Source organism: Lissotriton helveticus, chromosome 1_1 (assembly GCF_964261635.1).
Source record: "Lissotriton helveticus chromosome 1_1, aLisHel1.1, whole genome shotgun sequence".
NCBI classification, from domain to species: Eukaryota; Metazoa; Chordata; class Amphibia; order Caudata; family Salamandridae; genus Lissotriton; species Lissotriton helveticus.
Window position 1 is genome coordinate 1,875,099,409 of NC_136057.1, and position 21,464 is coordinate 1,875,120,872.

Genomic DNA, 21,464 nt, shown 5'->3' on the forward strand with positions numbered 1-21,464 from the left:
AGGCGCTGTCTTTATTGCACACATTAAATGTTGAGTTCAATAAAATTTGCACAACCTATAATTGAGGTCCATGCACCAATATGTGTTTCTGCAGGGATTATTAATTAAAAAGGAACTGGTAATCAAAGTTCCAATATTCGGAAGCAAGCAGTTACACTTTGCCTAAATCTGATTCAGAGTAAAGTCAAGCTCACAATCCACTGACTCCTGGTGGAGTACAGAAAACAATTTAGGAATCTGTGGGGCATATTATCAAGGACCGGTGTTAAAATTATCGCCATTTTATCGGCAGGAAACTGCCGATAAAACGGCCATAATGGGCTTGATAATACGCCCTTGGTAATTCCCATAAAAGCCCATGTTCTGATGTTAACATGGGCTTCTATGGGAATTAACAAGGGGGTATTATCAAGCCCATTATCGCCGTTTTATCGGCAGTTTCCTACTGATAAAACTGCGATAATTTTAACTCCGGTCCTTGATAATATGCTCCTATGGGGCATATTATCAAGGGTGGCGATAGTAAATTGTCGCCGCTTAGCAGACGAAAACGACCGCTAAAGCGGTGAAAATTCCCTATCGCCCTATTAGCAAGCTGTCGCTAACAGCAGTTAGCGACAGCTTTTAGGTGATAGAGAGCGGTTTGGGGCCCGCTTTGCATGTTAGCAATATTTATCGCTAATGACATGCAAAGTGGGCGTCCCCAAACTGTTAGCAACTGAAAACAGCCGCTAACATCGCTATCGCCTATTAGCAAGGCAGGCGTAGCGATGGAAATATTCACGCTAAGCGCGAATATCTCCAAATACTAACACCTGCCCAGACCAGTTCTTAGCCATCCAATGGGAGGTGGATAACATGGCTAAGAGCATTTTGTCGCTAATGCGTGAATATCGCTGTATTCTCAGCGATATTCACACATTTTGCCGCTATCGCCGCAAAATGTATCGCTTTGGAGATAAACGTTGCTATTAGCACGTTATCTCAGCGATAAATTCCGGTGATACTCAGCGATAAGAAAATCCTCGCTAAGCCTATTTAGCAATAAATATCGCCACTTGTTGGTAATATGCCCCTATGTTTTATGTATGAAGCCTATGATTACAATAGCACAGCCTACCTGCAGAGGCTGTCACTGCTTACTACAATCTCAGTCACTCGCACAGATCCACCAGCTCATGATCTAACCATCTAGGCAAATTCAAATCCAGGTTTACAAAGCAGACACGTTTGAAATTCTCTGGATCCTCCTTTGAGGAAGCTCCGTAGCCATTGAGTTTCCAAGAGCAAAGACCAAAGTCAGTTCTTCTAAAGGAGGTTTTTCCTTAGGCCTGATGGGGCTAGGAGCATCTCCACATCCACAAGAGTGAAGATCCCACCCGACCTTAAAGATCACCCCTTATAAATTAAGGGATTGAAAAAGGACAGCAAAGAAATACAGTACAGTCATGTGCATGCCCGCCTAAGCGTAAATCACTTCTTACTGCACAATCAAAATGTGGTGGACCCCACGCTGTTTGCATTGGCCCTTTATGAATGTTGTGGATTTAGGTGTTGAGATACCGGGAGGCCACAATCTCTGATTCTGCCCAGTATCCCTGCAACAAAATCTAACAATTACCAGACCTGTCCACAGAATAGGAAATAATCATACTGATCCGGGAATACCGGATCCTTTCACCATGTAGTTTTCCTCAATTCTGAGAACAATCTCTTAGACATTTTCCACCTGCTCAGATCAGGCAGATGATATCAGTGGGAGGGATGTGGGGGTAAGGAAATGGAGGTAAGGGTGGGATATCAGGGGATGCTGGGCAGGGCTAAGGGGAACGTTGTCTGCCCCCCATGTTGTGGAGCTCCCCATTGCCAAGACACCAACTCCTTTCCTAGCTCTGCATTACTAGCATCACTCAGTGGGGTGGTTGGGGGAGGGTTCTCTGCCAGTGCCTCTGAAAACCCTGAATGAGACTGAGATATTTCCTGACTGCATTACTGATCCTAAGACATGAACCTTATCACCTTTGGTGAGGTGTATCAACAATAATTCACCCAAGGAATTCTCTTCCTTAGCAATACAGACACCACCCCAGAGGCATAAACCTTCTATAAGTGAGCAACTATGGCATCAATCCAAGTGTCAGTGATCCTCACAACTTTTGTGCTTGAGCATCTTTGCTGCCTCTCACATCCACTTCAATATTCCTCATCTTGTGCCTCCTGGCTAGCACTCCTTGATGCAGGGAAACTCACACTGCCAATCTTGTGTAAAGAGGGCAGATTGCTCTACAGCCTCCTCCCTAGTATAATATTCCTTGAGGCAGGGACCATTACACTTGGACTACCACTGCCAACCTTTTGGAAAGAGGACCACCTACACTAGAGCCTCCTCTCTGGTATAACACTCTTTGAGGTGGGGATCCTCCAGCGTAGAGTAACACTACAAACCTTCTGGAAAGAAAGCAACTTTTACTATAACCCCCTCTCTGGTACAGTACTCCTTGAGGCAGGGACCATCAATCTTGGGTTACCACTGCTAACCTTCTGGAAAGAGAGTCACTTTTACTACAGTTCCCTCTCTGGTACAGTACTTCTTGAGGCGGGTACCATCACACTTGGACTACCACTGCTAACCTTCTGGAAAGAGGGCAACTTCCACTACAGCCTCTTCTCTGGTGTAGCACTCCATGAGGCAGGACCATCACACTTGGGCTACCACTGCTAACCTTCTGGAAAGAGAGCCACTTTTACTACAGTTCCCTCTCTGGTACAGTACTTCTTGAGGCGGGTACCATCACACTTGGACTACCACTGCTAACCTTCTGGAAAGAGGGCAACTTCCACTACAGCCTCTTCTCTGGTGTAGCACTCCATGAGGCAGGGCTACCACTGCTAATCTTCTGGAAAGAGAGCCACTTTTACTACAGTTCCCTCTCTGGTACAGTACTTCTTGAGGCGGGTACCATCACACTTGGACTACCACTGCTAACCGTCTGGACAGACGGCAACTTTCACTACAGCCTCCTCTCTGGGGACTGAGTGAATGACCACTGATTGAATGAGGACACGAGAACCCTGCATAGCGGTGAGGAAAGCAACAGTCAGCTATGCTGCACTGACAGGTTTACAGGGAGATTACTTTCAAAATATGCATAAGGAGTGGTTTAGGAAAGGGAAACTAGGGGTCAGAGCTTGGAAGACAGGTTACTTTGCCACAAGTGTGACAGATATCCTGTCCGCCGTACTCCTAGTGCCATTGGATGTAGTAGACTTGCTATACCATAGAAGGGATACCTGTCAAATCTGCCAAACTCTGAACCAGCTATCAGTTTTTTTTTAAAGTGCCATGACAACTTGGGGAGCTGCACAGTGAGAGACATTGGTTTGTGACGACCAGACAAGTTTAATGGAACTCCACTGTCCTACAACGACTGGAGAAGTCCTCGGTAGCAGAAAAGCACGTTTTTGCTTTTTAGTTATGCATGCATTTCCTTGCCTGTTTCTTATCAAACATTTACTTGGAACACTACTGAAGAAACACCACAGAAGCTGATTTTTCAGTTGTGTAAACACTCGAACTCCATCCTCAAGCACTGTACTTTGTCCTTTACCTATCCAAAACATGAACTGCGGTGTGCATAATAAATAAATTGATTTTCTACTCTTGCCCATCATATTCATTGGTGCCTGAGGAATAAACGTCATCCAAGGTCCCAGTTACCCAAATAACTATCAATATTAAAGCAGAGCTTTGGAGGCACGGATACCAAATGAGCAAGAAATGTAATCTCGGTCCATCCCTCTGTGTACCCCACACCCTCTGTACTTGTGTACCACGTATTCAGTTTACCTCTCTGGACACTCATACACTTTCATTTACCTTCTTTATATGTTCCTCTCACACCATCTGTAGCTTCATCACTGATCTGTGTTCCTCTATGGATACCCCAACCTCCTGCACTGGTGCATTATTGTATCATATCCCTCTCTGAGCACAAATGCCCTCTGTGCCTGTACATCACAGTCACACCCTCTGTACCTGTGCATCTCTGATTCATGTCCGTCTGTGCACTGTCACATCTTCTGTATCTGTGCATCTCTGACTTATGGCCCTCTGTGTACTTTCACACACTTTGTATCTGTGCATCAATGATATCACCAAAGGGACATCCCCTTTTCTATGCATGACTGATATCACTCTCAGGTACTGTCACCGGTTTCAAACCTGTGTCTCCCTAATGTCACTCCCAGCATTATGGATCTTCCCAAATTGCCTTCCAGTGCCTCACTGATACCTCTCTCCACCCATCACCATCAGTGTCAACCCATGTTACCAGCAGGCATCGCAGCAGCAGTACCTGGGACCCAGCTCGTCTTCGCAGCGCCAGGTGAACTCCCCAAAGCTCTCGTAGTGCTGATTGTAGTGGTAGAGCACGCGGTGAAGGCTGGGTGATCCCAGGTCCAGGAGTGTGTTGTAGGCAGTCTGCTGCTCCTTTCCACTTGTGTACCCATTGAACAGGTTGTAGATCTTGTCTGCAATTTCTAGATGGAGGTAAAAAAGGGATTGCAAAAAGGACAATAGAGGGCATAATAAAGGGGGTAGCACAGACATGGTTCAGGCCCTAGCACATGGAATTAAACATATTCTTGCAATCTAACAACACTTAGGGGCCAGATGTACACAATCACGTGTTTACGATATCCTAATAGCAAATTTTAGTGATTCGCTATTAGGAAATCGCAAACTGAGATGTTCAACAGTGTGTTTGACACAGTTAGCGATTCGCAGTGGGTCGTAAATGGACCTGCCTCATCAATATTGACGAGGCAGGTAGCAATTTGCGACCCATTGTGAATGGCTACAATCACAGGGATGGTGGCCTGCTGGAGTCAGCAGACCACCATGTCTGTGATTGCTTTTTGGATAAATAAAGCATTTTTCTTTTGGTTATGTAGCCCGTATTGCTTAAAGGAAAACAGGATGTATTTCAAAAATAAAAATGAAACGCTACCTTTTTATTGTTTAAGAGTAGGCAGTGGTCCATGGGACCACTGCCTGCTCTGTAAAAATGTTGGCACCCACATTCACTGTTTGGTAATGGCTTACCACCAACTTGAAGTTGGTGGTAACTGTAAATGTTTTGAGACCACATTTCTGGTTGCAAAACATTCCTAAATACCAGTGCAAATCCCTATTAGGAAGGGATGCCCTTAACATGCCCTTTCCTAATAGCGACTCGCAAACCCTATTTTGGTTACCGACTTGCAAAATAAGGTTGGTTCAAGAAAAAAAGCATTTTACTGGTTGAAAACTGCCACTAGCATTTGATCCAGAGTAATGTGCTACACACAGTAGGGCATTTCAAAGGCTTGTCAAGGGTGTGAAGCGCTATATAAATGCAGTTACTATACAATACGTTACAGCATCAATTTCAGTGCTGTTACTGTGTACCTTCTCAGTGACACAGTGTGATGGACACTGAGTGCTGACTTAGACCTTTTTCTATGACTTAGAAACCACCATCTTAAGTAAACACTATGGAAAAAATTATTTTAAAAAAAGATAAACAAAGAAAAGTATAGTACTTGATGAAAATTGAGTACCAAAAAAGTTATAGTAATGAACATAAAACCGGAATCCTATTACCGACTTCCGTTTTGTGCACCATTTTCACTCTCCATGGCCTTTGGGGTAGTAAGAAACAAAGGGGATTATTTAGAACAAAATGTTGGAGCGTGTTGTTACGCCAAAATTGGTGACACTGCACTCTGACGAATATGCCTCTTTACGACGCATCCCATTATCATGCATGCTGTCACAACGCGGTCGTACCAACGACCGCGTTGTGACAACGCATACCATTACTCCGCAAGTCGTTACAACGGCTTGCGGAGGGGGGCGCTGGATGTTGGAATAGTAAAATGTACTATTCCAACCCCAGGGCCTCATTTATGAGGCCTTGTGTCAGATTTGCTCTTCCGATGAGTCACTTTTTGTGACGCATCGGCGGCGTAAAACATGCCTCCTGTTGCGCACTATTTACAAAGTGACGCATCTAAGCAGATGCGTCACTTTGTAAACCCCTGCGCTACATTATACCTGCGTCAGGTATAATGTATGCAGAGGGGGCGTTCCCCCGCAAAAAGCCTCGTAATAGTGACGCAGTGAAATCTATGAGATTTCACTGCGTCACTCTTAGGACGCTGTTGCGTCAAAATCTTGCGCCTGCCTCACAGCAGGCATAAGACTGACGCAAGCCCTTTCACATGGGGCTTTCCCCATGTGAAAGGACGCATTGCTGGAGTTGCGTCACTTTTGTGACACACTCCAGCAATGTGTGACTTTTGCGATTACAGATACGTCAGAAATACTGACGTATCTGTAACTCCTTGCGCCATGATGCGTCATACTGTAAATATGACGCATCATTGGTCTCGCAAGGAGGGTGCAGTGAAAAGTGACGCATCACTGTTTTCACGCAGCGATGCGTCACTTTTCATAAATGAGGCCCCCAGTCTGTGCGGACTTTAGGGAAGGTGTTGGATTTTAAATCCAACACCTTCTCCCCCCCTCCGCAAGTCGTTGTAACGACTTGCGGAGTAATGGTATGCGCTGTCACAACGCCTTCGTTATAAAGACCGCGTTTTGACAGCATGCGGGGTCACGGATGCGGGGTGAAGGTGCTTTACCCATTCCGACATTTTCAAAACACAGGGATGTGCCATATTTACAAAAATCCGGCGCATCCCTGTGTTTCCCCTAGCGCTGGTGCTTATAAAGCTGCCTGGCGACAGGGCAGGCACCCTTGCGCCATGTTGGAAGGGTACCCGCGCGGCATGGACTGTTGTTTATGTGCAGGAAGGGACACCTTCCTGAACACAAACAATATTGAAAGGCGAATTACTCTTTTTATGTCTGTATCACATGGATAGAACATAAAAAATGAGGAAAAATATTAATTTCTCCTTGGATTGCCAGTCTAAGACCAGGTTTTTTAGGTGCTGCCCCAGCCTTGTAAATATGGGTCAGCGTCAAAAAGCAATGGATGTTGCGTCAGAATGCCCAATCCAACACCCATTGTACGCCCCTTTCACCCTAAGTAAAGCATGAAAAGGGGCCTTTTTTACAAGATGGCGTTAAGTGGCTGAACATCGCTTTGTAAATAAGGAGAAGGGAATATCGCCAGAAAAATGTCGTTAAAAGTGATGCTCTGGTGGTAATATCTCCTTGTAAATATGCCCCAAAGTACGAAATTTTGTATTCGATCGAATACTGATGAGTTGGTCAGATTTTTGGTCAAAGCGGAGTATACAAGCGAATCTTTTTTTAATATAAGTTTGTGTAAATCTGGTAAACACTTCATAAAAACACTCTCATAAATGGGTATTCCTGTATTTATTTTACTCCTAATTGGGTCAGCTCACCTTTTCTCTATTTCTAGAGCTGCTTTGGCTCCATCTTTCAATCTATACTTGTATTGTTATATTGTAATGCAGTGTGTTTTTGTCTTAATTTGTGTAATTTGTATTGTTGGGTGTTGGCTGGATTGATTTCTGGCATTTGTGTACGACCTTAAATGATTCCATATAAATACAAATATATGTTGTGAAAGGACAGTATTTAGGATAGCAAATGTCAAATTATTTGTACAGCACAGGAGGAAGGAAAGGAAGAAACAAAGAAAAGAAGAAACGAAGGGAAAGAAGGGAAGAAAGGGGAAGAAAAAGTAAGAGAAAGAAAATGGAAAGATGGTTCATAGGTAGCTGGATGCCTTGGATCATTATGCACCTCCTCCAGCATATTCCCATAAGATATACTATATCTAACATCCTTTCAACCATACACTATAAAAAGGGAACATCAGAATTGGATGAAAATCAAGGCACTTTGCAACCTTGCAACCAGGGGTATGATGTGCTGCACAGCTGCTGCTATACAATCAATATCAAATATTGAACACCACTAAAGACGTGGAATAGTCGAGTGTGGGATAAATGGAAGCATAAAAAACTTACATCTGGTCCTGCATCCCACCGTATTGCTATGTGGAAGCAGAGGTGACAGTGAAAGAGTTTGATTTGAGTGCAATACATCACATCAGTTGAGCTCCAAAAAACTCCAGATACTGATCACAGCAGATCAGGGCTCTCCTCACAGCAAAAGCAGACACAAGTGGCAGAAACAGAATCAAGCCAGCTGACCAAAAGCAACAAATTCTGGTTACGGTTCATGATTGACTGCAATCAAGAGCCTTCATGCATGACAGAGGACTCAAGAACTTCTTGAACTGCCAGGGAAAATGAATGGTAGGTAGAAGGCAACAACATCCTTTGTGTAAGTCCATATACACTGGGTCAGCTGAGAGTCCAGAAAAGGATGCTCAGGGCCTACATAAACAAAAGAACATTAAAAAAACACATTTAGATAGGAAGGAAAAGGAACCTAGGCAGGGTTTGTGGGCATGAGGATTTAGGGTTGGTGTCAGGACAAAGGACGGTTTATAGTTTTTGTAAGAGCGTTGGAAAGTAACATTTCATGAGTGGGCAGTTTGTGGCAGATGTTGAGGGGGGATAGCAAAAGTCTTGATAAAATATTTTTTAATTTCCTTGTCAGATTGCATACATTTGTGGCTTGGTTGTGCCCACAGAAAAAGATATATACAGCTAGATCATTCAGATTGTGGATAGCCTCACAAAGGATGTAGAGTGGCTGGGACTTGAGCCATGCTGGGAAGAAGGGGAGGTCAGTGAAGATCATTGAAGTTGGAGTGACAGAATCATAATTGTGTTGGCCGATGATGAGGTGTGTGGCTACCTTCTACGTTCTTCAGGGAGATTTTCTGGAATCTTAGAAGTCTTGGTAGAGTGATGTCTCCCTCAGTGCCTGAGAAGATAAGAACCTGCAACCTAGAGAGGAAGGTGTGAGTCAGGTGGAAGGGTTTTGTCCTTTAAATGAGTTTTATCTGGTACCGAGTCTTCTGGGCTTTGTCCATCCCGTGCTCGATGTATGACAACAGAAAACACTGTAGAAGCTGGAATGTGGTAATATGGGAGAAAAACGATGGGCCAGTCATCTGCATGTAATTAAGCCACTCTTCGATTTGGAATCAGATTTCGACAATGATGAGGAAAATATATTTACTTTGTTTAGGTTACTTTAACCCCTTGGCCGCGGCGGTTTTTCCACCTTGCTCGTGACGGAACCACTCCGTCACGAGCCGCGGTGGCGCTGTGCTTGTAACGGAATGGTTCCGTCATGGCCCTGCCCACCTAATAGAACCCTCAGCGCAGGCGCGAAATCAGCGCCGCGCAGGCGCTGCGGCCGGGCCGTGACGGAACCATGCCGTCACCAGCACAGCACCACCGTGGCTCGTGACCGAATGGTTCCGTAACGAGCATGCAAGGGGTTAAAATAAATCTGTGGCATCTAGAAATGGATAGGTTCTCGATCGGTGTGTGAAGGGTTCTGTTGTCATCTTAAAGTATATCTGAGTATCATCAGACATCCAAAATTGCTGGAGAACCTCTTGCTGTTTCAAAGATGTGCTACTCTTTCCTGAAACCGTTTGAAGAACATGAAGAACATCTATAATAATCCACAGAGTCACTGATGACCATGATAATACCAATGAAGAAAGAGGTGTTTTAAAAGGGGCTGATCTTTTGTTTTGGTCCCTAATGTATACGCCAAACAAAACACACTAAAACAACCCCGTACAGGAAAAACTATGTCTGGTTGTTGTCTTTTTACACTGAGTTTTCTCCTAAAAATTAGCTGCCTTTCTGTAATAAGTAGGGTGATGCGAAGATACGAGGATTTCCTTCCACATACTTTGGAAAGTTTACTTTCTTAAAATTAAAAATCAAGGAAATAAAAACACAACAAAATTCCAATTTTGCTAGAGAATTCTCTTGCAAGAAACAACCTTTTAAAGGAAAGTTATGCAGATAAATATGGTGAAGATGACAATCACAATCTCCAGTAATTCTGTCATCTTTGCAAAACATTATGGGTGACATTTTAATGTTGCACCCCTGTAGAGTGCATATCTTCTTATTCACATGATGTGTATGTCTCTTCATTGTAGTGAAAATATACTCTTCAAAGGGCAAAGGGAAGCGCATTTCTTCATACGAAAATAGAAAAGTGTGTCTATGCCTTTGCAGCAACTAACAGTTTTTATACCATATTAACTGAGCAAAAGTAATCTTAGTAGATCTCATATTCTGAACACTCTCGGTGGCACACAACAACCCAACGCTCACATCCCTTCATCCACAGATCCTGGCACTTCTCTCACAGCTCTTACCCTGGGACTTGACATCATCCACCACTGGACAGGGGGTCTTCACGGTCACCTCACTTGCCCGGGAGCGCCGGCCGGTGTTGTCCACACCATATAGTGTGAACCTGCAAGAGACAAATCAAAGAATGTTACACAGAAATCAGAAATGGGGTGCCATCCATGAAAAAAGAGATAGGAATCAGGCTTTCAAGAGACCTTAGTACAATATCTTTCATCTGGTGAAGAACACACCTGTTTCCTGCCAGGTGCTGTGGCCGAGGGCATTTTTGGACACTGTAAACCATCAGGCACAATTCATAAGATTTCAGTAATTGGCATTCATCTACCGCTAGTAGAGTGTCTGAGATTACACAAAAGGCGCATACCAAGACATTGAAATTGAAATTCATTATTATCGGTGACAGAACCGATACTACTGGGGTCCCTTCGGCTTATAATCATTGCTCTAATATCTTTGAATACAGCAGTAGCAGCATTGAGTGGTCTTTGCCAGTTAGGCCATTTCCCTTCCCTGCCGATACCATTCAATCCTCTGTTGTTTTGATGCTACGTCTGTGGCACCATTGAGAGTCAACTTTTGCCAGAATATCCATAAGTTGCTTTGTTCCAGACACTTGCATGGGCTATTCTAGCTCCAGTAAGGTATGCTGGAGATTCACAGACTCTACAGATCCCAAAAATATCTGGAGGCCCCAAATGTATCAGGCACCAGAAACGGAAATATTTCTACATTTGTGTGAGTGTCTATAAGATCTCATACTATTGGGTCAACACTAACGTACTAATACTAAAGTACTAACCGGGATGAACCCAAGTCTACAGACAAGTGCACGATCCCTAGTAATACAAACCAAATTCAAATACCATGGCATAATAATCTCAAAGGCAGATAATGAATTCGTAGAAGACAACCTATTTCTCCAGCTAGACAGACTTGCAGAGATTTACTACACTGGAAGAAACTTCCACTGTCATTATTGGGGTGGGCTGCCTTGTTCAAGATGATGGCATTGCCAAGATTCTTATACATTCTACAAAATACCACTTGTAAAATACCGAATAGCTGCTTTAAGAAGATAGATAGCAAACTAAGACAATTTTTATAGGAAGGAGGGCAGTCTAGAATAGCCTTACATACAAGAAACACACTACCTATACACACACACATACGACCGTAAGCTTGTGGAGAGAAGTGACTATAATCCTAGGCAGGAAAGAGAAATTGATGGGATGAACACCGCTGTGAGACAGTGACCTACTGTGAGAGGTGGGCCAGCTAAAAGGATTTCGTAAATGGCAGATCATAGGTATTGAATATCTAGGGGTTTATGGAGGGGTTAACATTGATAGACTTCAAAGACCTAAAAGTGGAGTATCAAATGACAGATTCAGAATTCCTGCAATACCTACAGCTAAAACATGCCTTAAGGTGACACATTCCGGATGGAGAGTGTTAGAAATGGGATTTCTGGTTGGCTAGGGAATGCACCTAAGCCAGGCAGAAATCACCACTCAAGTCAGGGCAAGGAAGTTACACACCGAAGATAACCCCTGCTCATCCCCCTTGGTAGCTTGGCAGAGCAGTCAGGCTTATCCCAGTGGCAATGTGTAAAGCGTTTGCGCAACACACTCAAACAGCAGCAACACACTAGGCACACTACAAAATAAACTCCACAAAAGGTTATATAAAAATAGCCTTTGTTTTATCCATAAAACACATTAGAACATATCACATACATACACTGTGCCACCTGGTACTTGGCATGACTTTACAGGGTGTATACAGACCACAGGGCCAATCTGGCCACTGTTATAAAATTATAGTTAGGTTGGCCAGTAACCACTGGTACCATTGCACTTAACACATTATATTATGCAAAACCTCATCAGCAACAGTGCGCCATAGTAAACACTTGAAAGGGATGCACACATCATTGCCCCTCTTAGGTACAAACTGCAAAATAGGTCACAATATCCCTGGGAGCCTACTGGCCCCCAATCAGCAGTCCCAGCTCCTCTGTGCTCACCACCTGGACTGCGCTCTGCTTTTGTGGAGTTTCCTTACTCCACCAAGGCTCGGAGGGGCCTTCTTCGAGGTTACCCCGAGCTATCAAGACTCACAGAACAAGAATGCCCCGGAGGCGGAGAGACCTCACTCAGTCTCTTTTCCATTTGAGAAATGGCCCTCGACGTCAAGTAATAGTGCAGCTGCCCGCGGCCATGGGGAGCAGCTCCCACACGTCGGAAATGCGGGGCTCACTTTGGTGCTACTAACGCACCAGAGTGAATTCTGCCAATGGCCCATCGGGGCCAGATAACAACAGGGTGGCCTGCTTCCTCGAAGGGCCACCTCTGAATCTTCTACTGGTCTCTAGCTGACGTGCCCCATACAGTGCAGCTCAGGACTGAGGCACACCAGTCCAAAGGCACTCACCTCCCTGCCAAGCACCCGCTTCCTCTTGATCAGGAAATTTCCAGCAGGTCAGGGCCGTCCACCCAAACTCCTGGACTGGTGGTGGCCCGTGGCCATGCGGTGTAGTCACTTTGATGAGGGGAACACAAAGGGGGCAGGGCATAGATCAGAGTTTCCCTCAGCCCCGGTGTCTCCGGCTTCCTCCTTGCTCCCGAAATCAGATCCAAAAACTGCCTGACTTCCGGCGGCTTCCTGGCACAGAGCTCGTTACGGGCAAAGTTGGAGCCCCCTCCTCAGGCTCTGGAAATATAATTAAAAAGCACCCATCATGCGTTTCTGGTGTGTAGCACAGCGTTGAGGGGCACAGCAGTGACAAAATGCTCCTCACGCTCCAGGGCGGTGTATCTAGCACAGCTCTCACCACTCTCTGGATTTCAGGTCAGGGAGGGCAGAGCTGGTCCCAAGCAGGCCGGCTCACAGGACCCTCAAGTAGAGGGGGAGTTCTTCATGGTGGTTCCTCCTGGCGCCCCGCAGTCCTCAAGTAAGCACCAGTCCAGCGAGTAACCAGACATGAGGTCACAGCCCCAATATTTATACTACCAAGTGCCTTTGTTCTTACCCATGGCACAGGGATCTGTGACCTGTCCAAACCGGTTCTGGGGGGCACTTGCACACATCTTTTCAAGTGCACCACAACCTCCATTGTCAGTGTAGGACCGGGCCCCAAACACACCACAGAGGGGCGGAGCCATCATTGTGGAAGGCAGGCACAGCCCTATTCAGGTTCAGGTGCTACTCCGCCCACCACTGCAAATGCAGATCAGGCCTATTCAGCCTAGCAGTGACTCACCCAGACCCTCTGGAGCCACTACACCTCCCCAGCCCCTGTCATTCCAAGGCCAAACAGTCAATACACAACAGGCAAGCACAAAGACACATAGCACACAGAAATGCCCACTTCTAAAAGTTGCATTTCTAAAATAGTGATAATAAATCTGTGAACACAATTACGCAGCATTTATCGCCACTATTCCAAACATACGAAACTTGATCACACTACTCCTCTCATGTCAGAAATTACCACTAAAACCCATATCAGGGAATCCTCAATGCATTACTATGATTGATAGGGCAGCCTCACAGCGGCGAAAAACCAAATGGGCTATTTGTCACTACCAGAACATGCCACAGAGTTAAACACACAAGATAATGGATGGAATGTTGCACAATGGCAAAACATTCACCCCCAGTCACAGATCTGGGTTTAATCCATCGTTATTTTGCTCACCAAGCCACCCCAAATCAGACATGGCCATATGCAAATCAGCCTTGACCCTGTGCCTCATAGGAACAGTCCAGTCGGAACTGTCAAGCCATGTCTTCCCTGGCCAGGAATCAAGCATCCTAGGACTGGTTTCTGGCTATCAGCCGTCTTCAGCCAGGATAGCATGACTCCATTTGCGTAGTCCGCACGGGACCCACGTCTGGCCATACCCTTCCCACATAGGGAGAACAGCAAAACACACAAGATGATGGACGGAATGTTGCACAATGGAAAAACATTCACCCCCAGCCACAGATCTGGGTTTAATCATTGTTATTTTGCTCACCAAGCCACCCCAGTTCAGACATGGCCATATGCAAATCAGCCTTGAACCTGTGCCTCATGGGAACAATCCGGCCCGAACTGCCAAGCCATGTCTTCCCTGGCCAAGCCATGTCTTCCCTGGACCAGAATCAAGCATCCTAGGACCGGTTTCTGGCTAGCAGCTGTCTTCAGCCAGGATAGCTTGACTCCAGTGGCGTAGTGAGCACGGGACCCATGTCTGGGCATACCCTTCCCACATAGGGTGAACAGCAAAACATACAAGATAATGGACGAAATGTTGCACAATGGCAAAACATTCACCCCAGTCACAGATCTGGGTTTAATCCATCGTTATTTTGCTCACCAAGCCACCCCAGTTCAGACATGGCCATATGCAAATCAGCCTTGACCATGGGCCTCATGGGAACAGTCCAGCCTGAACTGCCAAGCCATGTCTTCCCTGGACCGAAATCAAGCATCCTAGAACCGGTTTCTGACTATCAACCGTCTTCAGCCAGGATAGCTTGACTCCAGTGGCGTAGTGAGCACGGGACCCACGTCTGGGCATACCCTTCCCACATAGGGTGAACAGCAAAACCCACAAGATGATGGACGGAATGTTGCACAATGGCAAAACATTCACCCCCAGTCACAGATCTGGGTTTAATCCATCGTTATTTTGCTCACCAAGACACCCCAGTTCAGACATGGCCATATGAAAATCGGTCTTGACCCTGTGCCTCATGGGAATAGTCCAGCCCGAACTGCCAAGCCATGTCTTCCCTGGACCGGAATCAAGCATCCTAGGACCCGTTTCTGGCTATCAGCGTCTTCAGCCAGGATAGCTTGACTCCAGTGGCGTAGTGAGCACGGGACCCATGTCTGGGCATACCCTTCGCACATAGTGTGAACAGCAAAACACACAAGATGATGGACGGAATGTTGCACAATGGCAAAACATTCACCCCCAGACACAGTTAAGGCACATGTCCTACCTTTTACCTACACCTCACCCTGCCAATAGGACTAGCTAGGGCCTACCTTAGGGGTGACTCATATGCAGTAAAAGGGGAGTCACAGATGTGGCAACCACTTTATGTGCTACGTCACAGCAGCAGTAAACTAGAGTGTGCAGGTCCTGCAATGGCAGAGGCCTGAGAAAGGTTTGAAAGGCTACTTTGGTGGGTGGCGGAAGCAGTGCTACAAACCCACCAGTAGCATTTAATTTACTGACCCTGGGTATATGAGATACCACTTTACAAGGGACTGACATGTAAATTAAATATGCCAAATAGGTGTAGACCAATCTTACCAAGTTTACCATATAGAGCACATGTACTTTAACACTGAACAGCATTGATAAAGTGCCCAAAGTCCTAAAACTGGTCAAAAAAAATACCGGAGGAAGGCAAAAAGTTCTGGGATGACCCTGCAAAAAGGGCCAAGTCCAACAGAGAGCAATTAGCGGAATACACTCCACTCAAAGATAGAATAATTATTGACCTCATGTTGGAGAAAGCCACTTCCCTAGTATATAAAAAGATAATGAATCACTCCGAGATCCCCTAAAGGCTCTCCATGAGGACGGACAGCAGATCTGGGGACACTTGAAGATGGTGACTGGATAGAAGCCATACAGAATCGAAGGGCGTCGCAATCAGAGCAAGGTTTCACCTCATGCAACTGCGCATATTACACAAATCGTACACCTCAAAGTTGCTACTACATCATATAGGATGAAGTGACACAGACCAGTGTATAAGGGTCCGTACGGAGGTAGGCACCTTTTACCATATACTGTGGTCATGTCCCCGAATTCAACAATTCTGGAGAGAAATAATAGAGATCATGTCAGAAGTAGTAGACCAAGATGTCACACAAGGGGCTAAATGCATATCCTATGCTTGACCAGAGAAGACAAATGGCTAAAATATTCCAGGATATGGCTTATGACTGCAGACATAGCAGCCAAACAAAATATAGAAAGGGACTGGGGTGTGAATCAACCATGGGGGTAGTGAAGTGGAATGAAGATTTAGACTGGTGCTACACTGCCAAAAATGTGATGTTCCAGGGTAGGAGATGCCCAAGGAAATGGGACAAAATCTGGGGTAAATGGACACAATACAGAGGGCTTTGAGATAACTATAGGAGTAATGGAAGGGGGAAATGGGGGGGACACTGTACACTGTAACACACTGAAATGTACCCAAGAATGATTTTATTGATTTAGTTCTCTGCATTGTGATATAACAATTCCATAGATGTTAAGATGGATACCCTTGAGAAAATGTATGGAACATATCCGTTAATGGACGCACTGTCAGTTCCTTGGTTTGTTTATTTAATAAAAAGAGGTTTAAAAAATAACAATATAGCATCAAAAACCCACTCTGCCCGTCGTGGAATTACACGGAACGTGGTGGAATTTTAATGTAACTTAAGCTGAATCAAACTACGTAAATTCCACCCACCCCTAATGACAGACAATACCCCCATATTTGTATTTTCAGTTCTCTGTGAATACCTAAAATATTATGTACAAACCACAGTTTTTTACTAGTATTCATCCAGGCACAAGGTAGTGAAAAAAGGATAGTATATTAAGACAGTTAGCGGTAGAACAAAAGCAATGAAACAATTCACTCCTCCTCATACAATGCATTGAATCTGAACAGTTGATGATACGACTTCAGTGCCCACGTTTTTTTTCTTGAATTATTGGTCCTGGATTATCCTGAACCTTTCACCTTCGCATTGTATTAGAAATTCACTTTCCTCAATGCTATTAGATATCTCCACCTTACCATTGATTTCCAATGAATAGTCATCTACTGGACAGTATATTATAATGATTATGTCAATTTTTATATAATGTTCACATTCAACGAAATGAACACAGCAATAGGGAATACTTAAACCATCAGGATGTGATCACTCATACAAAAAAAATCGATAAAAATCACCAATGACAGCAGTTATGAGTAGGCTTGGGCGGTAAATTCAGTTCTGCTCGCTGAATTTGCGGAATTTGGGTCATTTCGCGGTCCGCGGAGAACGTGAAATTGCCCGAAATTCAGCGTTCCGTGACTTTGCAAAATGTTTTGCTTGTTCGCGTTCTCAAAATGCGTGTTTGCGAGATATTTCCCCCGAGCACTGAAACAGCAATTGCAAACAGGAAAAAAGCATCACGAACAAACAATTCCGCGTGTTTGCGGAATTTCTGCGTGTTCGCAGAGAATTATTACCGTTTCAACGAGATTTGTGTAACGCAATTACGCAAATTCCTGCCACCCCTAGTTATGAGTTGTCTTGAACTCCCTAACAAGGTATTCCAATTCAATTTTCGGAACCATTGTGTTATTCACATTCCTTAATATAATCACAGTTTCTTAACTCTTGTTTTTAAGATAACTACAAACTACTCCTTTGTGATTCTAACACACAATACATATTATACATACATCGTATCATTATGATCCTTACGCATTAAATGTTCACAGTCATTAGTTAGCATAAGGCTTTCATTGTCTCATTAAATGGTATATAATTTCCTGTTGACATTCAGACCCGGTAGTGGAGATTCCGGCTCGGAGGTGTAGATTCCGGCCTGGAGGTGCAGATTCCGGCCAGGAGGTGGAGATTCCGGCCGGTGGCGGAGACTTAGCCATGGCCGAAATCTCCACACCCGGGCTGGAATCTCCACTTTCGGACTGGAATCTCCACTGGCTGAAATCTCCACCTCCGGGCCGGAACCTCCACCTCAAGGCCCGGAATCTCCACCACCGGGCCGCAACCTCCGGCCCGAGTGCGGACGTAAAGTTAGTAGTCGTCAATCCATTCTGTGAATACCAAAAGTATTAAGTGCATTCTGTGAATACCAAAAATAGTAAGTACGTTCTGTGAATAACAAAAGTAGTACGTTTAGGATTTTGTCTTAAGTTAGTTCTGTGAATCGGGCCCTATGTTTTTCTTTTACATGCATAGACAACGGAAATTTCACATCACAATTTTTTAATTGCTCGCTTATGTTCCCTCCAATATTTTGGTACATTTTCTGGTAGTTTAACCAAGGAACTGAAGCCTACAGGTTTGCTGCAGTATTATAATTGATAAACGTGAGTATCTAGAATGTCCTTGACTGAGTGATATCTTGAAATTTCTTGGTGTGGTCCTTAATCAATTTGTAATAAATGCAGGACCAACACTTATAACACTCTCTGGGTGGTCCCTTTAACCAATACTCAATTGCAACATCTGTTCCATCATCATGTCCTAAAGTGTCATTTGGGTTGCGGATATTCTTAAGTTTTGGTGCCCGTCTGCAGGTAATCATTGTCTGTTTTGAGATATATATATGACTAAGGGGTCATTTAATTTGTTGGACGTCAGCCTCCGGCAAAGGGACAGAGTAAATTACTTAGGGCCAGATGTAGGTAGCCAAATACCGGTCGGTAACGGCCGATTTCGGCCGTTACCGACCGGTATTTGGCTTTTGACATGTAGGTGGCTCGGAATTTACAGAATCGGTATATTTACCGATTCGGTAAATTTACCACTTCGGTATTTTTCCGAATCGGTAAATATACCGATTCCATTAATCCATATGTAGGTGGCACAGTTTGCAGTGCCACAGGCCCTTAGGAATTCTTATTGTACCACCCAATCCTATTGGGTGGTAAAATACCGAATTCCTGTGTACATGCACATCTGTGCATGTACACCTATGCCATGTGACACACAGACATGCCCTTAGGGCATGTATGTGTGCCACATGGCACACAAGCCTGCAATTGGGGTGCTACAGGGTGTCAAAGTGACACCCCATTCCCCCTGCCAGGATTAGGTATTTACCGATTCTGTAAATACAGAATCGGTATTTCCCATTGATTCCTATGGGCTTCAAGGCCCATAGGAATCAATGGGAAATACCGATTCGGTATTTACAGAATCCGTAAATACCGAATCTTACAAAATCAGTAATTGTGAAATTAAAATTACCTACATCTGCCTACTTCCAATTTACCTACTCTTAAATACCGAATCGGTATGATTCGGTATTTGAGAGTAGGTACATCAGAATTACCTACATCTGGCCCTGAGTCTCTCTGACAGAGGTACCAATGGCCAAATTTAGAAATGTCCATAGCCCAGAGGACATTTCTAGCATTGACGGGAACCACCATCAAGGCAGTTCCTGTCAAAACCAATATATTTAACTTTTGCCATATGGTTCCGTCAACATGACATAGCTGTACGGCAAACTAGAAAGTATATTCCACTGTGGGATTTTCTTTGAAAATAAAAAGAAATTTCCCCCTTGCCATGAGAGTTCCCTCCCATGGCGAGGGAAGCATTGAGCACTTTCAGTGCCTCTTAAGGCCAGGTTTTTCCTGGTGGCGACAGGCATTCAAACTTCGCAATTTGTGCGCTCATTTAAATTTGGTGGGTGGTTATATGGCCAAACATCTGATAGACCTTACTTCGTCAACTAAGCTTGTCCATGGCAAGACTAGAGACAGGGAAATCTAAGCAGTCATAAAACTTTGTGCCGCCCCTATTTTAAATTGGGTGGGCAAACCATAGTGTTAGCGGGGAGTTCCCTCTTCACTAAGATATAAATCGGCATCTAAGTCACTAACAAATAACATATTCCAAAATGTCTTCAACTTATTGAAAATAAACAGACTTCCAATGAGGTACTGCAGTTTGATAAGTGACAATGAGAAAGAAGAGCAGAACATTTATGATAAGTTTCTTGAGAGAGGCTACAACCCAAAAATTGTTGATTGTGCCAGACAGCAAGTTGACCTAGTACCGAGAGAAACATTATTGACAGACAAGACTGAAATAGGTTAAAGACAGGAACAGATGTGGTTTATTACAAGATATAGTAATATGAATCAGGTTATTTCCAATAAGTTGAAAACTCTGTGGGATCTATTGTTATTTGATAGTGACTTGGTTAGATTTATCTCAAAACAAACAATGATTACCAACAAGAGGGTACCAACACTTGAGAATATCCTTATCACAAGTGACACTTGACATGGCAGATTGGTTAAAGGGACTGCCCAGAGGGTGCTATAGGTGTAGTAACTGCATTAGTTGTAAATTGTTAAGGACAATACGAAGGTATTTCAAGATATCACTTAGACAAGGACATTCCAGATACACACATTTTTCAAATGTAACAAGTCAAACTGCATATCTGTTTTTTGCTGTACCAGTGGGCTCAATAGTAGGGTGACTCAACAAGCAGTAAACTTAAGGAACGTTGGAGGGAACTTATGTGAGCTTTTAAAAACTGTGAAGTGAAATATCCGATGGCTATGCACATAAAGAACAATATCCCAAAAATGCCATGAATAACATTAGATTACTTGGAATTGAACATGTCAAACCTACTCGTCAAGAGGGCAATATGGAATTAGAAGTAGAGAAACTCATTGGATCAACACATTGAAAACTGTTAAGGTGGGTCTGAAACTGGACAGGGAATTACATACCATTTGATGAGTCAATGGAGGCCTTATACTAACTACTGAGTGAGAACATCTCATTCGAATGGATCAGATACATACTATTAATAATGTAATATGTTAGACTTATATAGGTGTAGGTCATGTGGAACAGCTTGGAATCATTCATTTTTGACAATCTATTGATATCAGCTATAATTTTGAGTTATTGAGTGTTATTTGAATATATTTGTTGTAGTGATGCGAATTGACGAAAAGAGGAAACTCGGCACTGTTCTTAATCGGTTAGATTACAACATTAAGGGAAGGTTGTTATCATAGTGAATGATTATTTAGATGAAATATGTTCCTTCTTTATTATGAGTGAATTTCTCTCACTTTGTTCCACATACAATTTAGGAATTGGGACTAACTAATTTGAATAAGCTCCTTAGAATTTTTGGAAATTTGGTAGTGAATTTTCCATAATTTGAAGGCTATCAGAGCAGTTCTGAAAATATGTACATATTGTTCGACTTTGAGAATAGACATGAGTAGCATATAGGATCAGAGTGAGCAACTTAAAACATTGTGAATTGTGAAATGATGGTTTCATTATAAACAGAGAGCTAGAGCAATTTCACTTGCATACACTATCACTGAAGTTGTGATTTAACATAAGCTTGTGCTAATAATCT

The 21,464-nt window shown here is 43.9% G+C and overlaps 1 protein-coding gene across 1 annotated transcript in view; it reads right to left on the reverse strand.

The window, feature by feature from the left end:
- Positions 1-21,464, reverse strand: part of ASTN1 (astrotactin 1) — a 751,257-nt gene that overhangs the window by 2,179 nt on the left and 727,614 nt on the right. The window contains exons 21-22 of the mRNA XM_078659225.1: positions 10,308-10,408; positions 4,356-4,539 (exon numbers count right to left, since the gene is read on the reverse strand). Coding sequence (XP_078515351.1) covers positions 4,356-4,539; positions 10,308-10,408 — 285 coding nt within the window. The remainder of the gene's footprint in view (positions 1-4,355; positions 4,540-10,307; positions 10,409-21,464) is intronic.